The sequence below is a fragment of the Phalaenopsis equestris genome, unplaced genomic scaffold (assembly GCF_001263595.1).
Source record: "Phalaenopsis equestris unplaced genomic scaffold, ASM126359v1 Scaffold000428, whole genome shotgun sequence".
NCBI lineage: Eukaryota > Viridiplantae > Streptophyta > Magnoliopsida > Asparagales > Orchidaceae > Phalaenopsis > Phalaenopsis equestris.
The window spans coordinates 2,245,538-2,257,582 of NW_018164869.1; the positions used below are offsets into that span (position 1 = coordinate 2,245,538).

Below are 12,045 nucleotides of genomic sequence, written 5' to 3' on the forward strand. Positions count from 1 at the left end.
TTTTTCTTTTTGGGACAATTTATTCTTTTACGGTTCATTATCAGCCAGAGATTTGATAGGATAAGTTGACCCCATAATTGACATATTTTATATATATTAAGCATCAGAAATAGATATTGCACCAACTGCCTGCTGCTGCTGCTGTTGCTGCTGTGTACTAAAACCTCTAATAATTATAAGTTTCCTTTTTGTAAGATGTGCCCAGAGATCAAGATTATTATTGCTATGTGTGGAAATTAATATTTTCTATTTTAAGATTTTCAATATTGATGATTTATAACTTACACATTATTTCTATTTATAAAAATTTGATGAAGAAATGAGGAGTTCGTCATAATTTTAAATAGCACTACTATTTTATATGGGTTTAATGGAATGAAATTATGTATTTTTGATGTTTTCACAAGAGTTTTCAATTGATTTTTATTATTACTTTACCAGTACGAATTGGCTTTCTTCTTCAAAGAGAGGATGATGATTTTGTTTCAAAAATCATAGCAATGATAGCATTTATAGAGCCATAACAAAATGATTCTTTAACTATATTTGAATGAAAAGATATGTTATTTTCGAAATCTAAAATAAAATTTCGATTGCTGTTATATAATTGACTACTTTGTTCAGCTCTTACATTAATGTTAATGTCCTACAAAATCGGACCGGTCATGAAGCAAAAAAGAAATAAAAGTTAAACCCCGGTTCTGACAAGTTCAAACCCCATTATATACAGAAACTATTATAAGCTTGGACCAAACCAGTTGAATGTCCAGTTCATAGCTAAGCTGGTTAAACCGCTCGGTACGGTTCTGTTTCTAAACCATGTATATACTAGAAATGTGGAAATCTAACACATTTGTTCATACTGTTTTAAGAAATTACAATCGGCTTTAAGCCTTGACCATTTTTAAAAAAAAAATTAAAGCAACTGATGAAACTTTAGACTTCGGCAAAGGTGATCAGAGAGCCATCAAGGCCTGAGGTGAACAAAGGGGGTGTTGAAATATAAACTTGTTTTAGTTGTTTAAATAAAGCTTAATTTCTATAAGCTTATTCTAGAATATGTGGTAGGTATGAAATTATTGTGTAGTAGGTGTGGTAGGTGTGGTAGGTGTTGAATTATTGTGTGGTAGGTGTGGAATTATTTGTAACCATTGGATTGTAATTGTGGTGGCACAATCCTAGCCATTAATTTAGGAGGTGCCACTAGTATAAATAGGGGTGGAGTCTTTGAGTTTGTATCAAGCCAAGTTAAGGTGTTAAATAAGAGTGAAGCTTCTTCCATAAGTTGTGTTTTTTAGCATTTGTCATTTCCTAAAAGTTTCTTCATTCCAACATGTGATTCTCATAAAATTTTGAAAGATTTACATACATATCGCTCAATTCCTATCTATTCACATAGCTAACACCTATACTTCAATTTTTATGTATATGCCACCTTATACATGCGTTAAAAGGTATTTTTTAAGGAGAAAGTAATGCTTTGCCTTTTTTTCTCTTGTGACTAAGACTAATTCTTAAACTAAACAAATAGATAGCTAAAATGAAAATGTTATGTTGTACCTTTACATTGTACTAAGTTTAAAATTATAATCTAATTGACTATGTCGCATGAATATTACTTCTTTACAATCAGATTTTGTCATATTAGGATTGCTTGGAGGATTGGTCATCTGAAAACAAGTTCAGTGGCACAAGCCAAAGAATATTCAAATGAGGACCTCAAGGCTCAAGCTCCAAAGGTAAATTGGTCTAAATTTTTAAAATTTCATCTATTAAATTGACTTCAAATATTATAACACTTTTGTTTATAAGTCCAAAATCTTTTAGAGTAATCATATATCCATAAACAATTTTATAATTAAATTGACTTAACCTATTGTAGCATTTAATTGCAGACTACTAAACCTAAAGTTATGAATCATGAAAATTTAAATAAATTTTCAATTTAAGAACTATTTCATTTTGAAATTAAAGATCTATTTAAAATCATGAATTTTAAAAGAGGTATACAACTAATCTTAAGCATACTAAGAAAACAAAACTGATATATTTTAAAAGATTAATATAAAATTAATTAATTAATTTAAACAATTATATAGTAGCTTGTTAAGTAGTTTTATTTGGAATTCATATTCAAGCAATCATGAAGGTTAGGAGGTGTTTCATGAGGCTTGCTTGGTCGGTTGAAACATGATCCTACGTATGAGTTAAACAGATTTAGCTCAACATCTCAAGCGCCAAGGGTAAACTTATCTGTTTTTTTTTTTAATAAATTAGTTTAATTATTATTGTTTGAGTTTAATTTACCAAATTGATCCAAGGGTGACAAAAACATAGTTAAATTATTGCAACAATATTAAATTTTGGCACAAAAATATAAATATTTTAGGTAGTTATGTTTCTATGTGATTTCAGAAATATGTTGCAAAATATTTAAAATCATATTAGAGGCAATTATACTTCATTCCAATGGTATCAAATTCTATAAGATTTAAATGAACTAGAGGATCATATTTATGATTTTTTTATCATACATATAATTTATGATCATATACACAATCTATAATGTCATAGATGTTGGGAACTAGCCTTCAATTATTCATTATCTAACTACTGTAGAGGAGATTAAGTGCCTCTTTTGAGTCAAAAAATAACTTTTAGAGACATACATATATTTATAATTAAATTTATTAAAATTTAAATTCAATGTAGATATGATTATCCAGAGAGAATTTTTGTAGTCATTCAACCAAAGAATTTTCTTGGCATTTTTATTATTGAATCTTTTTGGGATGTCGGGTTCTGTATTGTTCGTGGGCTCACGTAGCCCGAAAGAGACCAATGGAATGAAAATTTATGTATTTTCTAGGCATAAATTATGTGTTCTATTTTTCGATCCTCTAGAGAACGAATAATGTGATCTAATGAGAGGAGGGCGCAAGAGAGGTCCGGTGAGAATCGCGATCCTCCGAATCTACAGTCTCTAACCTCTATAGCCCCTACCCTCCTCTTTTATACATGTTCAAGAAATATAAGTTAAAATATACGAAATATGTCCACGGTATTTTGTTGAAAAGATCGCGATGTGTGTCAAATGACTCATAAATAAGGACACGACATATGCCAATCCTTGATGTCGGTATTGATATTTGTATTCTTATAGTTACGAGAATTGATGATAAGACAAGCTATGCAGTTCGTCAGGTGGAACAGTTCGACAGGTCAACTCGACGCTTAAGGAGGGCAACTTCAACGTAGATGGATCCTCTAGGCCCATGAGGCATGTTTTGTATGTGCTTTAGCCTAGGAAAGCCGATTTCTTGTGTACATTTATGTAGTTGTTACCTTATATCCTTCACTTTCAAAGGCAACCAATGGATTAATGACTAAAGCATTATAATTATAAACCATTTTGGATGGAGTTTGTAAGAGAAGAAATTTTTAAAGATAAGTGTTTATCCAAAGCTCATAAGAATTTTGTGTTGTTGGTCATTCTCTTGTAATGTCTAGGTCATCTTATAAACTATTTTTAACTATTTGTTTTGGATCTTATTTTTAGTTGCCTCTAATATTTGAAAGAACTTTGGTTTATGCAAATTTTCACATGTTAATGGAATAGGTAACCTAGCCCATAATTATTGGTTGATTGAGTTGTGATTACTCACAAGGCGAGTTTTTTAAGTTGTGAAGGATTCTCTACAAACTCAAAGCGCAAAGGTATTGGATTTGTGATTGTAAAACTGAAGTAGTGGGAATCCTAAGTCGATTGAGGCTTAGATGTAGTTTTTGATTAGTTGGTTAGGATTAGAACTACATAAACCATCTTTTCCCACCATAAGCAAGCTAGCTTTTCTCTTATGGTTTTAGGAAATAGACGTGTATTCATGATGTTTAACAATGTATCGCCTAAAGTGTTTTATTGGCTTGTTGAAAGTAAACCCCATGAAAGTTGATGACTTTAGGAGATCAAACATGCAATATCTATTATCGAAAGGTTAGGGTCTTGAAAAAGTATGCTAAGAGATAGATCATCAAAAACATTGATGTTTAATGATACGTTCAAGCGATATTAGAAGATGTGTATAGAAAGGGCATGATTCAATATATAGTTGGTTCATTAGGTAATTGATCTTAACGGTATGTTTGAGATAACTTTTCACTTGTTTTGTTTTTTAGATCACCACCATAATTCTAGTTGGTGAATTACTTTCTTGCTGCATTTTACAAATTTATGTGGTAGAATACTGTTTTTTTTAACTTAGGTTGTTAAAGTGTTGTGACTGTCAGAAAACTGCTATCTAATTTTTTGAAAATAAAATAAATTTGTAATAACTATCACAATTTTTTGAAAAACAATCTCTTTTACAATGGTTTCACAACTGTTTCTTCAAACTGTTGTAGGTATCCCAAATAGACCCTAAGTACTTATATGTTGATAAATAATGTTGACATTCTTCTCAGGAAGTGACACCTTTCTATATGATTCATTAATTAATTTATAATTGTTATTAATATTAGTGGCGAAAGCTTTCATTTTTTGGTAGGTGATGAACTCTTAAATTCAGATTTATGAGTGTAAGTTGGTGCTTATTTTCCTCCTATGGATTTGAGTAAGTGTATTTTTGAGAAAATTATTTATTATATCTTAATACATATATATTTTCCTGACCTCTATACTTAACATTGATATCATCCATTCCTAATTTACCTAAAATACTACACACTCCTGAAGGATTGGAGAAAATATTAGGTGTGTTGCATGCACATACGACCAACGAATAAGAGGAGAGAGAATAAGAAGATAGAGTGTGCATATAAACTTAGTCTCTTATTTGCCGATCATAGGTTTCTGCAATGCAACTAATATTTTCTAGATTGACCATTGGGAATTATATTGAGGACGCAGGGCATGTTAGAGCTTAGACAAAACACGTTGGAAAAAGATCAATATATTATAGATCATCTTTTCCCACCACCAACAAAGCCTTTATTTTTTCTTCAAAGCTAAGAACACAGATGCTTCTAAGCTCAGCTTGCAAGCTATGCAATGCAAGATCTCCACCGTTCGACCACCTCTGCAAACGCCTTGCATGACGACCCCTCCTCTCCCAACGCCTCAGCCGCCGCCTTCTTCATCTCCCTCGCCCTCTTCCGCGCTTCCTTCCCCTGTTCCCCTTCCATCAGCTCTCTCACCACCCTACACACCTCCTCTCTCCCCACTAAACCCTCTTCACCGATCCTCACCCTCACCGCAACTCTCACTTCCTCCACCATCATCCCCGCGTTCATCGGCTGTTCGTGCTGCAACGGCCAGGCCGCCATTGCTACCCCGTTCACCAAGCTCTCCAGCACCGAATTCCATCCGCAGTGAGACATAAACCCACCCGTCGACACGTGCTCCAACACCGACATCTGCGGCGCCCATCCCTCCACCACCATCCCAAACTCCTTCGTCCTCTCCACAAATCCATCAGGCAAAACCTGCACCGACGACCCTTCCCCTTCTCCGCCAACCCTCACCACCCATAAAAATCGCATCTTGCTCATCTCCAGCCCCATCGCCAGCTCCTCCGCCTGCACGCGCGACACCATACCCGCGCTCCCGAACGATACGAACACAACTGAAGCTTCCGGCTGCTTATCCAACCATCGCAAGCACTCCACCGATTCCGACGGCCGGGTTCTGACCAGCGGCCCGATTGGATAAACAGGCGGATTTCCGGCTTTCAAGGCCTCTGCTGGTCCCGGTTCTAATGCCTCGAAACTGTTCACCAAAATACCGGCGGCCTCATTGTAGATCTTGGAGTGGTATATCGCGAGCTGATGGCCGGGATGAGATTGGTTTCGTATCGGCTCCGGGAGATCTCGGCCTCTTATTTTGCCGCAACCCGGGAGCCTAAGCGGTTCTGGATGGTCACGTAAATCGCAGGCCATTGTTTCCGAGAGTTGAGGAAGGTGGAGCTCTACGGAGAGCATGGTGAAGCAGGACGTAAACAGAACGTAGCCAAGGATGCCGATTTCTTCAGCAACGGGGAGTGCGGCGAGCCCGAGATTGTCGACGATGAAGGCGGCGAGACTGCCGGAGGACTTGAGGTTGAGGAGGATGCGGTGGAGGAGCGGGCGGGAGCGAGCAATGGTGGTGGAGATGGGGGTCTTCGTGCGGGTTTCAGGTGGGAGATCGTCGAGTGGTATGTGAGGGAGAGGGAGGGAGGTGATGCCGGGGGGAAGGGAGGAGAGGAGGGAGAGGTGGTGCGGGGATTGGGAAGAGAAGCCGGAAAAGGTGATAACTGTTGCGGTGAAGTTGTGGTGGACGACGAGGCGTTTGGCGAGCTCGGAGACGGGGATGAGGTGGCCCATGCCGGGGCTTGCGAGGAGGACGATGTGGGGGGTTTTGAGCATTTTCTCCATTGTTTGATCGATGGATGTTTGCTGCGTCGTATATATATAGCACTGCGCGTGCAACGGCATGCCACCCAACGGCTCTTCAACGTGAAGTTATTAGTTTGACTGGAAGATAGAAGAAGGTTGTTGCAAGATCTGAACGGAAAGAAAAAGAAGTTTAATAAGATGTGAAATTAAAAGAAAAAATTTAATTAAAAGCAGACTTATGAAGCTCAAACTATATCTTAGGTAAGAATGAAATATTACATCAGGAGGTCTACAATAGATGTCTGTCAGTGTATTAAGTTATTTAGTTTTTTTTTACTAGGGTGCCCGACTTATGACAGTTAGTGATTGAAGTCCAAATGCATCATCAATCTTGATGTAATATTTTCTCCGATGTGAGACACTATTTGATGTACATTTTATCAATTGAACACTTGAAACAGTACATTGTTTTTTCTAGTTTTATTTTATTTTCTTGAATAGTTCAGTACTTGGTCAAAATTTGATGTCAAGATATTGTATTAATTTTTAAAATCATTATCAATTGAGTTAGGTGATGCTAGCAAGATTGATGATAAAATGAAGAATCTCAAGAGGTTTTGTTCATATGCTTGCCCTCTTGAAAAATAAAAATGAAATAGAACTCAGTGACACGTTGATATGAATTGCAGCACTAAAAGTATATTCCCTTTGGAAACTATAACCTTTGTATGTGACATGTTTAAAAGGTGCTTATTCACCACTCGGTCCTTGTCATATTTCTCCCAGCAGCAGCTTGCCTAGCTGAAAACCTCAGGCATGCTAGGAATTTAGTTGATAGAAAAGTTTTATATTAATTACCTATTATGTGTAAAGGACTTAACCTTGGCTTTATTTACTGTTTTGCCATGCCATAGATTATAAATAGGTACCTGTAATAAGCTGACATAATTAATAGAAATAGATAAACTAACTCATCTTTTTTATGGTTAGTGTTGTGTTTCCTCTCCTCTTCCTTTCCTCTATTTTCTCTACTTGGTATCAGAGCAGCAGCAATACCTTCAGCAAGGATAGATTCAATCTCTTCCACTTCTACACAAGAACATTAGCAGACTACAATGCCCTTGAACAAGATCAAGGAAATTAGCATTCCAACATCTCTAAAATTCCTGATGTCTTATATCAAGAATGCTGCCACAACACCTTTAATACATGAAAACTATCTTGTATGGAAGGTACATGTCTCAAAATTGCTTACAACAAATGAATTTGATTTAAACACAGACTTGTTGAGACAACACACACTCTACTAAATACTGTAAAGTTACCCATTAAATTTTTGATGGATACTCTACAAACTACCAATTATCTCATCCATCGCATACCCTTTACCAACACTTATCAAAAACCATCTTTTCAATTACTTTACAAGACTAATTGAATATAAACACCTTAAGGCGCTATTTAATTGCAGTGAAAGATTTACGTTAATAGGATGTTATTTTGACCAGGAAGGTATGAGTTTTCATCCTTAAATCAAAGGATGAAGCCTTTTAGAGGTTCAGGGACTGAGGTTCAGCCTTTTAGAGGTTCAGGGACTGACTAACTGTCACAGAAAATAAGATGGAAACCAAGCTGAAGCACCTGAGAACTGACAATGGTTTAGAGTACTGTTCAGAGCAATTTGAGGAGCTGTGCAGGAGGAATGACATCACAAGACACAAGACACACCGGAACACTCCTCAACAGAATGACCTGGCTGAGAGGATGAACATGACTCTCCTAGAAAGAGTGAGGTGCATGCTGCTAAATGCAGGTCTACCCAAAACTTTTTGGAGGGCTGCTAAATGCAGGTCTACCCAAAAGTTTCTGGGGTGAAGCCGTGTCAACTGCCTGCTACCTTATCAACAGATGCCCATCAACTGCTATCGATATGAAGACACCTTCGGAGATGTGATACGGGAAACCAGGTAACTATGATAATCTCAAAGTTTTTGGATGTACTGCATATGCTCATGTTAGACAGGATAAGCTGGAAGCAAGGGCTCTGAAGTGCATTTTCATTGGATACCCACCTGGAACCAAGGGTTACAAACTCTGGTGCCTAGATAAAAAAAAATGCATCATCAGTAGAGATGTGACATTCGATGAGTCCAAAATGACGAATCTGTATAGCCATGCTGCTAAAAACAACATCACTATTCAATCTTCAATTGAGGTGGAGCTGCAACAACAACGAACTTTGACAGATCAAAAGACAGTTGTGAACGATCAGGATGAAGTGGCAGAGGAGCAGCAAGTGATCGAGCAATAAAGGCTTCAAAGTGATCATAGCAAATCAAAGTCCAGAAGGAAGGACAGAAGTCAGTCTTCTAAGAGATCTAACAAGTGTTACCACTGCCACAAGGAAGGTCCAAGGAAGGCCACAAGGAAGGTCACTTTAGAAGGAACTGTCCGGATAAAAAGAAAAGTTTTTAGGAGAAGCCCAGAGATTCTGGAGAGGCAAGCGTAGTCTCAGATGACTATGATTCAACTGAAGCTCTGGAGATCACAGAATCTGAATCTAGCAAGGAGTAGATCCTTGACTCAGGGTGCTCCTTCCACATGTGTCCTCACAAATATTGGTTCGAGTCACTGCAGTTGGAGAACGATGGGTCTGTTATACTTGGTGATAATAAAGCTTGCAGGGTAGTCGGCAGCGGGACAATCAAAATCAAGATGTTCGATGGAGCTGAAAGGATACTGCAGCACGTCAGGTATGTCCCAGAACTCAAAAGAAATCTGATCTCTCTAGGTACGCTGGAGTCAAGTGGATACTCATTCAAGGCAGAGAATGATTACATCAGAGTATCCAAAGGTTCCCTCATAGTCATGAAAGGAGTCAGAAAGAATGGACTATACTCACTAGTTGGAAGAACCGTGATCGACAACCTTCTCAAATGCAGTTCAATCAAGTTCAATCAAAACCTGACAGGACCGGACTATGGCACATGAGACTGGGGCATGTAAGTGAAAGAGGCTTACAAGAACTGTCCAAGGAAGAGTTTGTTATGTGGAGATCGAGTCAGCAAACTGGAATTCTGTGAACATTGCGTTTTGGGAAAAGCCACCAGGGTGAAGTTCTCTACCGGAACTCACTCATCAAAGAAACCCCTTGAGAAACCCTTGACTATGTTCACAGCGATCTATGGGGGCCAGCCAGAACTCAGACTCATGGAGGAGGGAGATACTTCATGTCCATCATAGATTATCAAACTCTCAAGCACCAGAGACTGAAGAAGAGAAAATGTACATGGAGGGTGTCCCTTATGCCGACGGGGTTGGTAGCATCATGTATGGGATGATCTGCAGCAGACCAGATTTGACCTACACTGTCAGCATTGTAAGCAGGTTCATGGCAAGCCCAGGACAGGCTCACTGGGAAGCACTAAAATGGATCCTGAGGTAACTGAGAGACACTACAGACCTGGGTCTACTCTTTAAAAGGCAGGAAGACAAGGAAGAAAAAGGTAGTTGGTTACGTGGACTCCGATTATGCAGGAAGCATTGACATCAGGAAGTCACTGACCGGATTCATTTTCACTTTCATCGGTATGACAGTCAGTTGGAAGTCTAACCTCCAATCCGTTGTGGCCCTCTCAACAACAGAGGCAGTATACATAGCTGTGACTGAAGCAATCAAGGATGTTATGTGGCTAAAGGGCATGACTGAGGAGCTTGGGATACATCAGAAGGTGATAACTGTGTTTTGCACCATTCACCTAACCAGAAATCAGGTATTTCATGAAAGATCCAAGCATATAGATATAAAACTTCATTTTGTGAGGGATGTCGTTGCCAAGAGTTCAATAGTAGTGAAGAAGATACCTACTGAAGAAAATGCTGCTGATATGCTCACTAAGGTGCTACCGACAGCTAAGTGCTGCACGGTTTGGACTTAGTAAACTTCACCAAGGGCTGAGGGTCCCTCAGGGGCCAGGTGGAGGAAATATTTACTTCAAAACTTCTCAATTGAGGGTCAAGGTGGAGAATTGTTATTTTGACTCCAAATTATTGAACTAAGATAAAATGACATTTTTGTAATGTGGTATCACTCACCTACCACATCTCACCTACCGTCCACCTAACTCCCACCTACCTCCCACCTCCTCCCCCTACCACTCTCTTCCTTCTATAAATAGAGAGGGTGTGAGACTTAGGAGTGAAAGAGAAGAGATCTTAAGCTACCACAAAGGAGGAGAGAATAGCTAGAGAGCTAGAGAGCTAGAGAGGAGGAGAGCATCTTGAAGCATTGTATCAAGGTGTCACTTGAGAGGGAGGCCATAGAAGGAAGATGAGGGCTCATCTCTATGTATAAACTATGTATTCTCCATTTCTTTTGCCTTAGTGAACTATTTGATTGATTCCCTCTTGTGGACGTAGGTCCAGTTGGATCGAACCACGTAAACGATCTGTGTTTGCTCGTGTTCTTTGCTTTTCATTTCTATGTCAGGAAGTACATATCTCAAAACATAAGATTTATCGAATCTGTGGATTTCGGTCAGTTTGCGACGAAGATGAAGCATGCAAGAAACAAAGATGTAAATCCCTGTAATCCGCCTCCTAGTTGGATTTGATAAATTCATATTTACGTCACAGAAGAGACGAAACAGGAAGAAACATACGAAACGGGAAGAAACAGATGAAACATGAGAGATTTGACTTTAGCGTATGTTATTTTGACCCCCAATTAATGAACTAAGGTAAAATGACACTTTTCTAATGTGGTACCGCTCACCTACCACATCTCACATACCGTTCACCTACCTCCCACCTACCTCCCACCTACCTCCCACCTACCACTCTCTTGCTTCTATAAATAGAGAGGGTGTGAGACTTAGGAGAGCAATAGAAGAGATCTTAAGCTACCACAAAGGAGGAGAGAATAGCTAGAGAGCTAGAGAGGAGAAGAACATCTTGAGGCCTTGTATCAAAGTGTCGCTTGAGAGGGAGGCCATAGAAGGAAGATGAGGGCTCATCTCTATGTATAAGCTATGTATTCTCCATTTTTTTTGCCTTAGTGAAATATTTGATTGATTCCCTCCCGTGGACGTAGATCCAATTGGATCGAACCACGTAAACGATCTGTGTTTACTTGTGTTCTTTGAGTCTCATTTCTATGTTAGGAAGTACATATCTCACAACAATTGATTCCGTCTGTGGGAAGATCCATACTTCTTGGCTAGAGGTGTCCGCGTAAAGGTGTTCGCGACCAGCGACGAAGAAGAGGAGTTTGACATTCACGAACAGAGAAACAAGCGGATCGCGTCACAGGCAGCACCTCCAATCCGTTGTGGCCCTCTCAACAACAGAGGCAGTATACATAGCTGTGACTGAAGCAATCAAGGATGTTATGTGGCTAAAGGGCATGACTGAGGAGCTTGGGATACATCAGAAGGTGATAACTGTGTTTTGCGACAACCAAAACACCATTCACCTAACCAGAAATCATGTATTTCATGAAAGATCCAAGCATATAGATATAAAACTTCATTTTGTGAGGGATGTCGTTGCCAAGAGTTCAATAGTAGTGAAGAAGATACCTACTGAAGAAAATGCTGCTGATATGCTCACTAAGGTGCTACCGACAGCTAAGTGCTGCACGGTTTGGACTTAGTAAACTTCACCAAGGGCTGAGGG

General features: G+C 38.8%; 1 protein-coding gene and 1 long non-coding RNA gene across 2 annotated transcripts in view; one reads left to right on the forward strand and one right to left on the reverse strand.

Annotated features, from left to right (window-relative positions):
* LOC110027391 overlaps nt 1–12,045 on the forward strand; it is a 29,075-nt gene that overhangs the window by 5,610 nt on the left and 11,420 nt on the right. Inside the window, exon 2 of the long non-coding RNA XR_002294337.1 lies at nt 1,649–1,739. This is a non-coding gene — a long non-coding RNA (uncharacterized LOC110027391). The remainder of the gene's footprint in view (nt 1–1,648; nt 1,740–12,045) is intronic.
* Nucleotides 4,810–6,409, reverse strand: LOC110027390 (hydroquinone glucosyltransferase-like). Its single transcript, XM_020728790.1, has one exon. It carries the CDS (start codon nt 6,406–6,408, stop codon nt 5,041–5,043), a length of 1,368 nt encoding a protein of 455 aa, XP_020584449.1. The 5' UTR covers nt 6,409; the 3' UTR covers nt 4,810–5,040.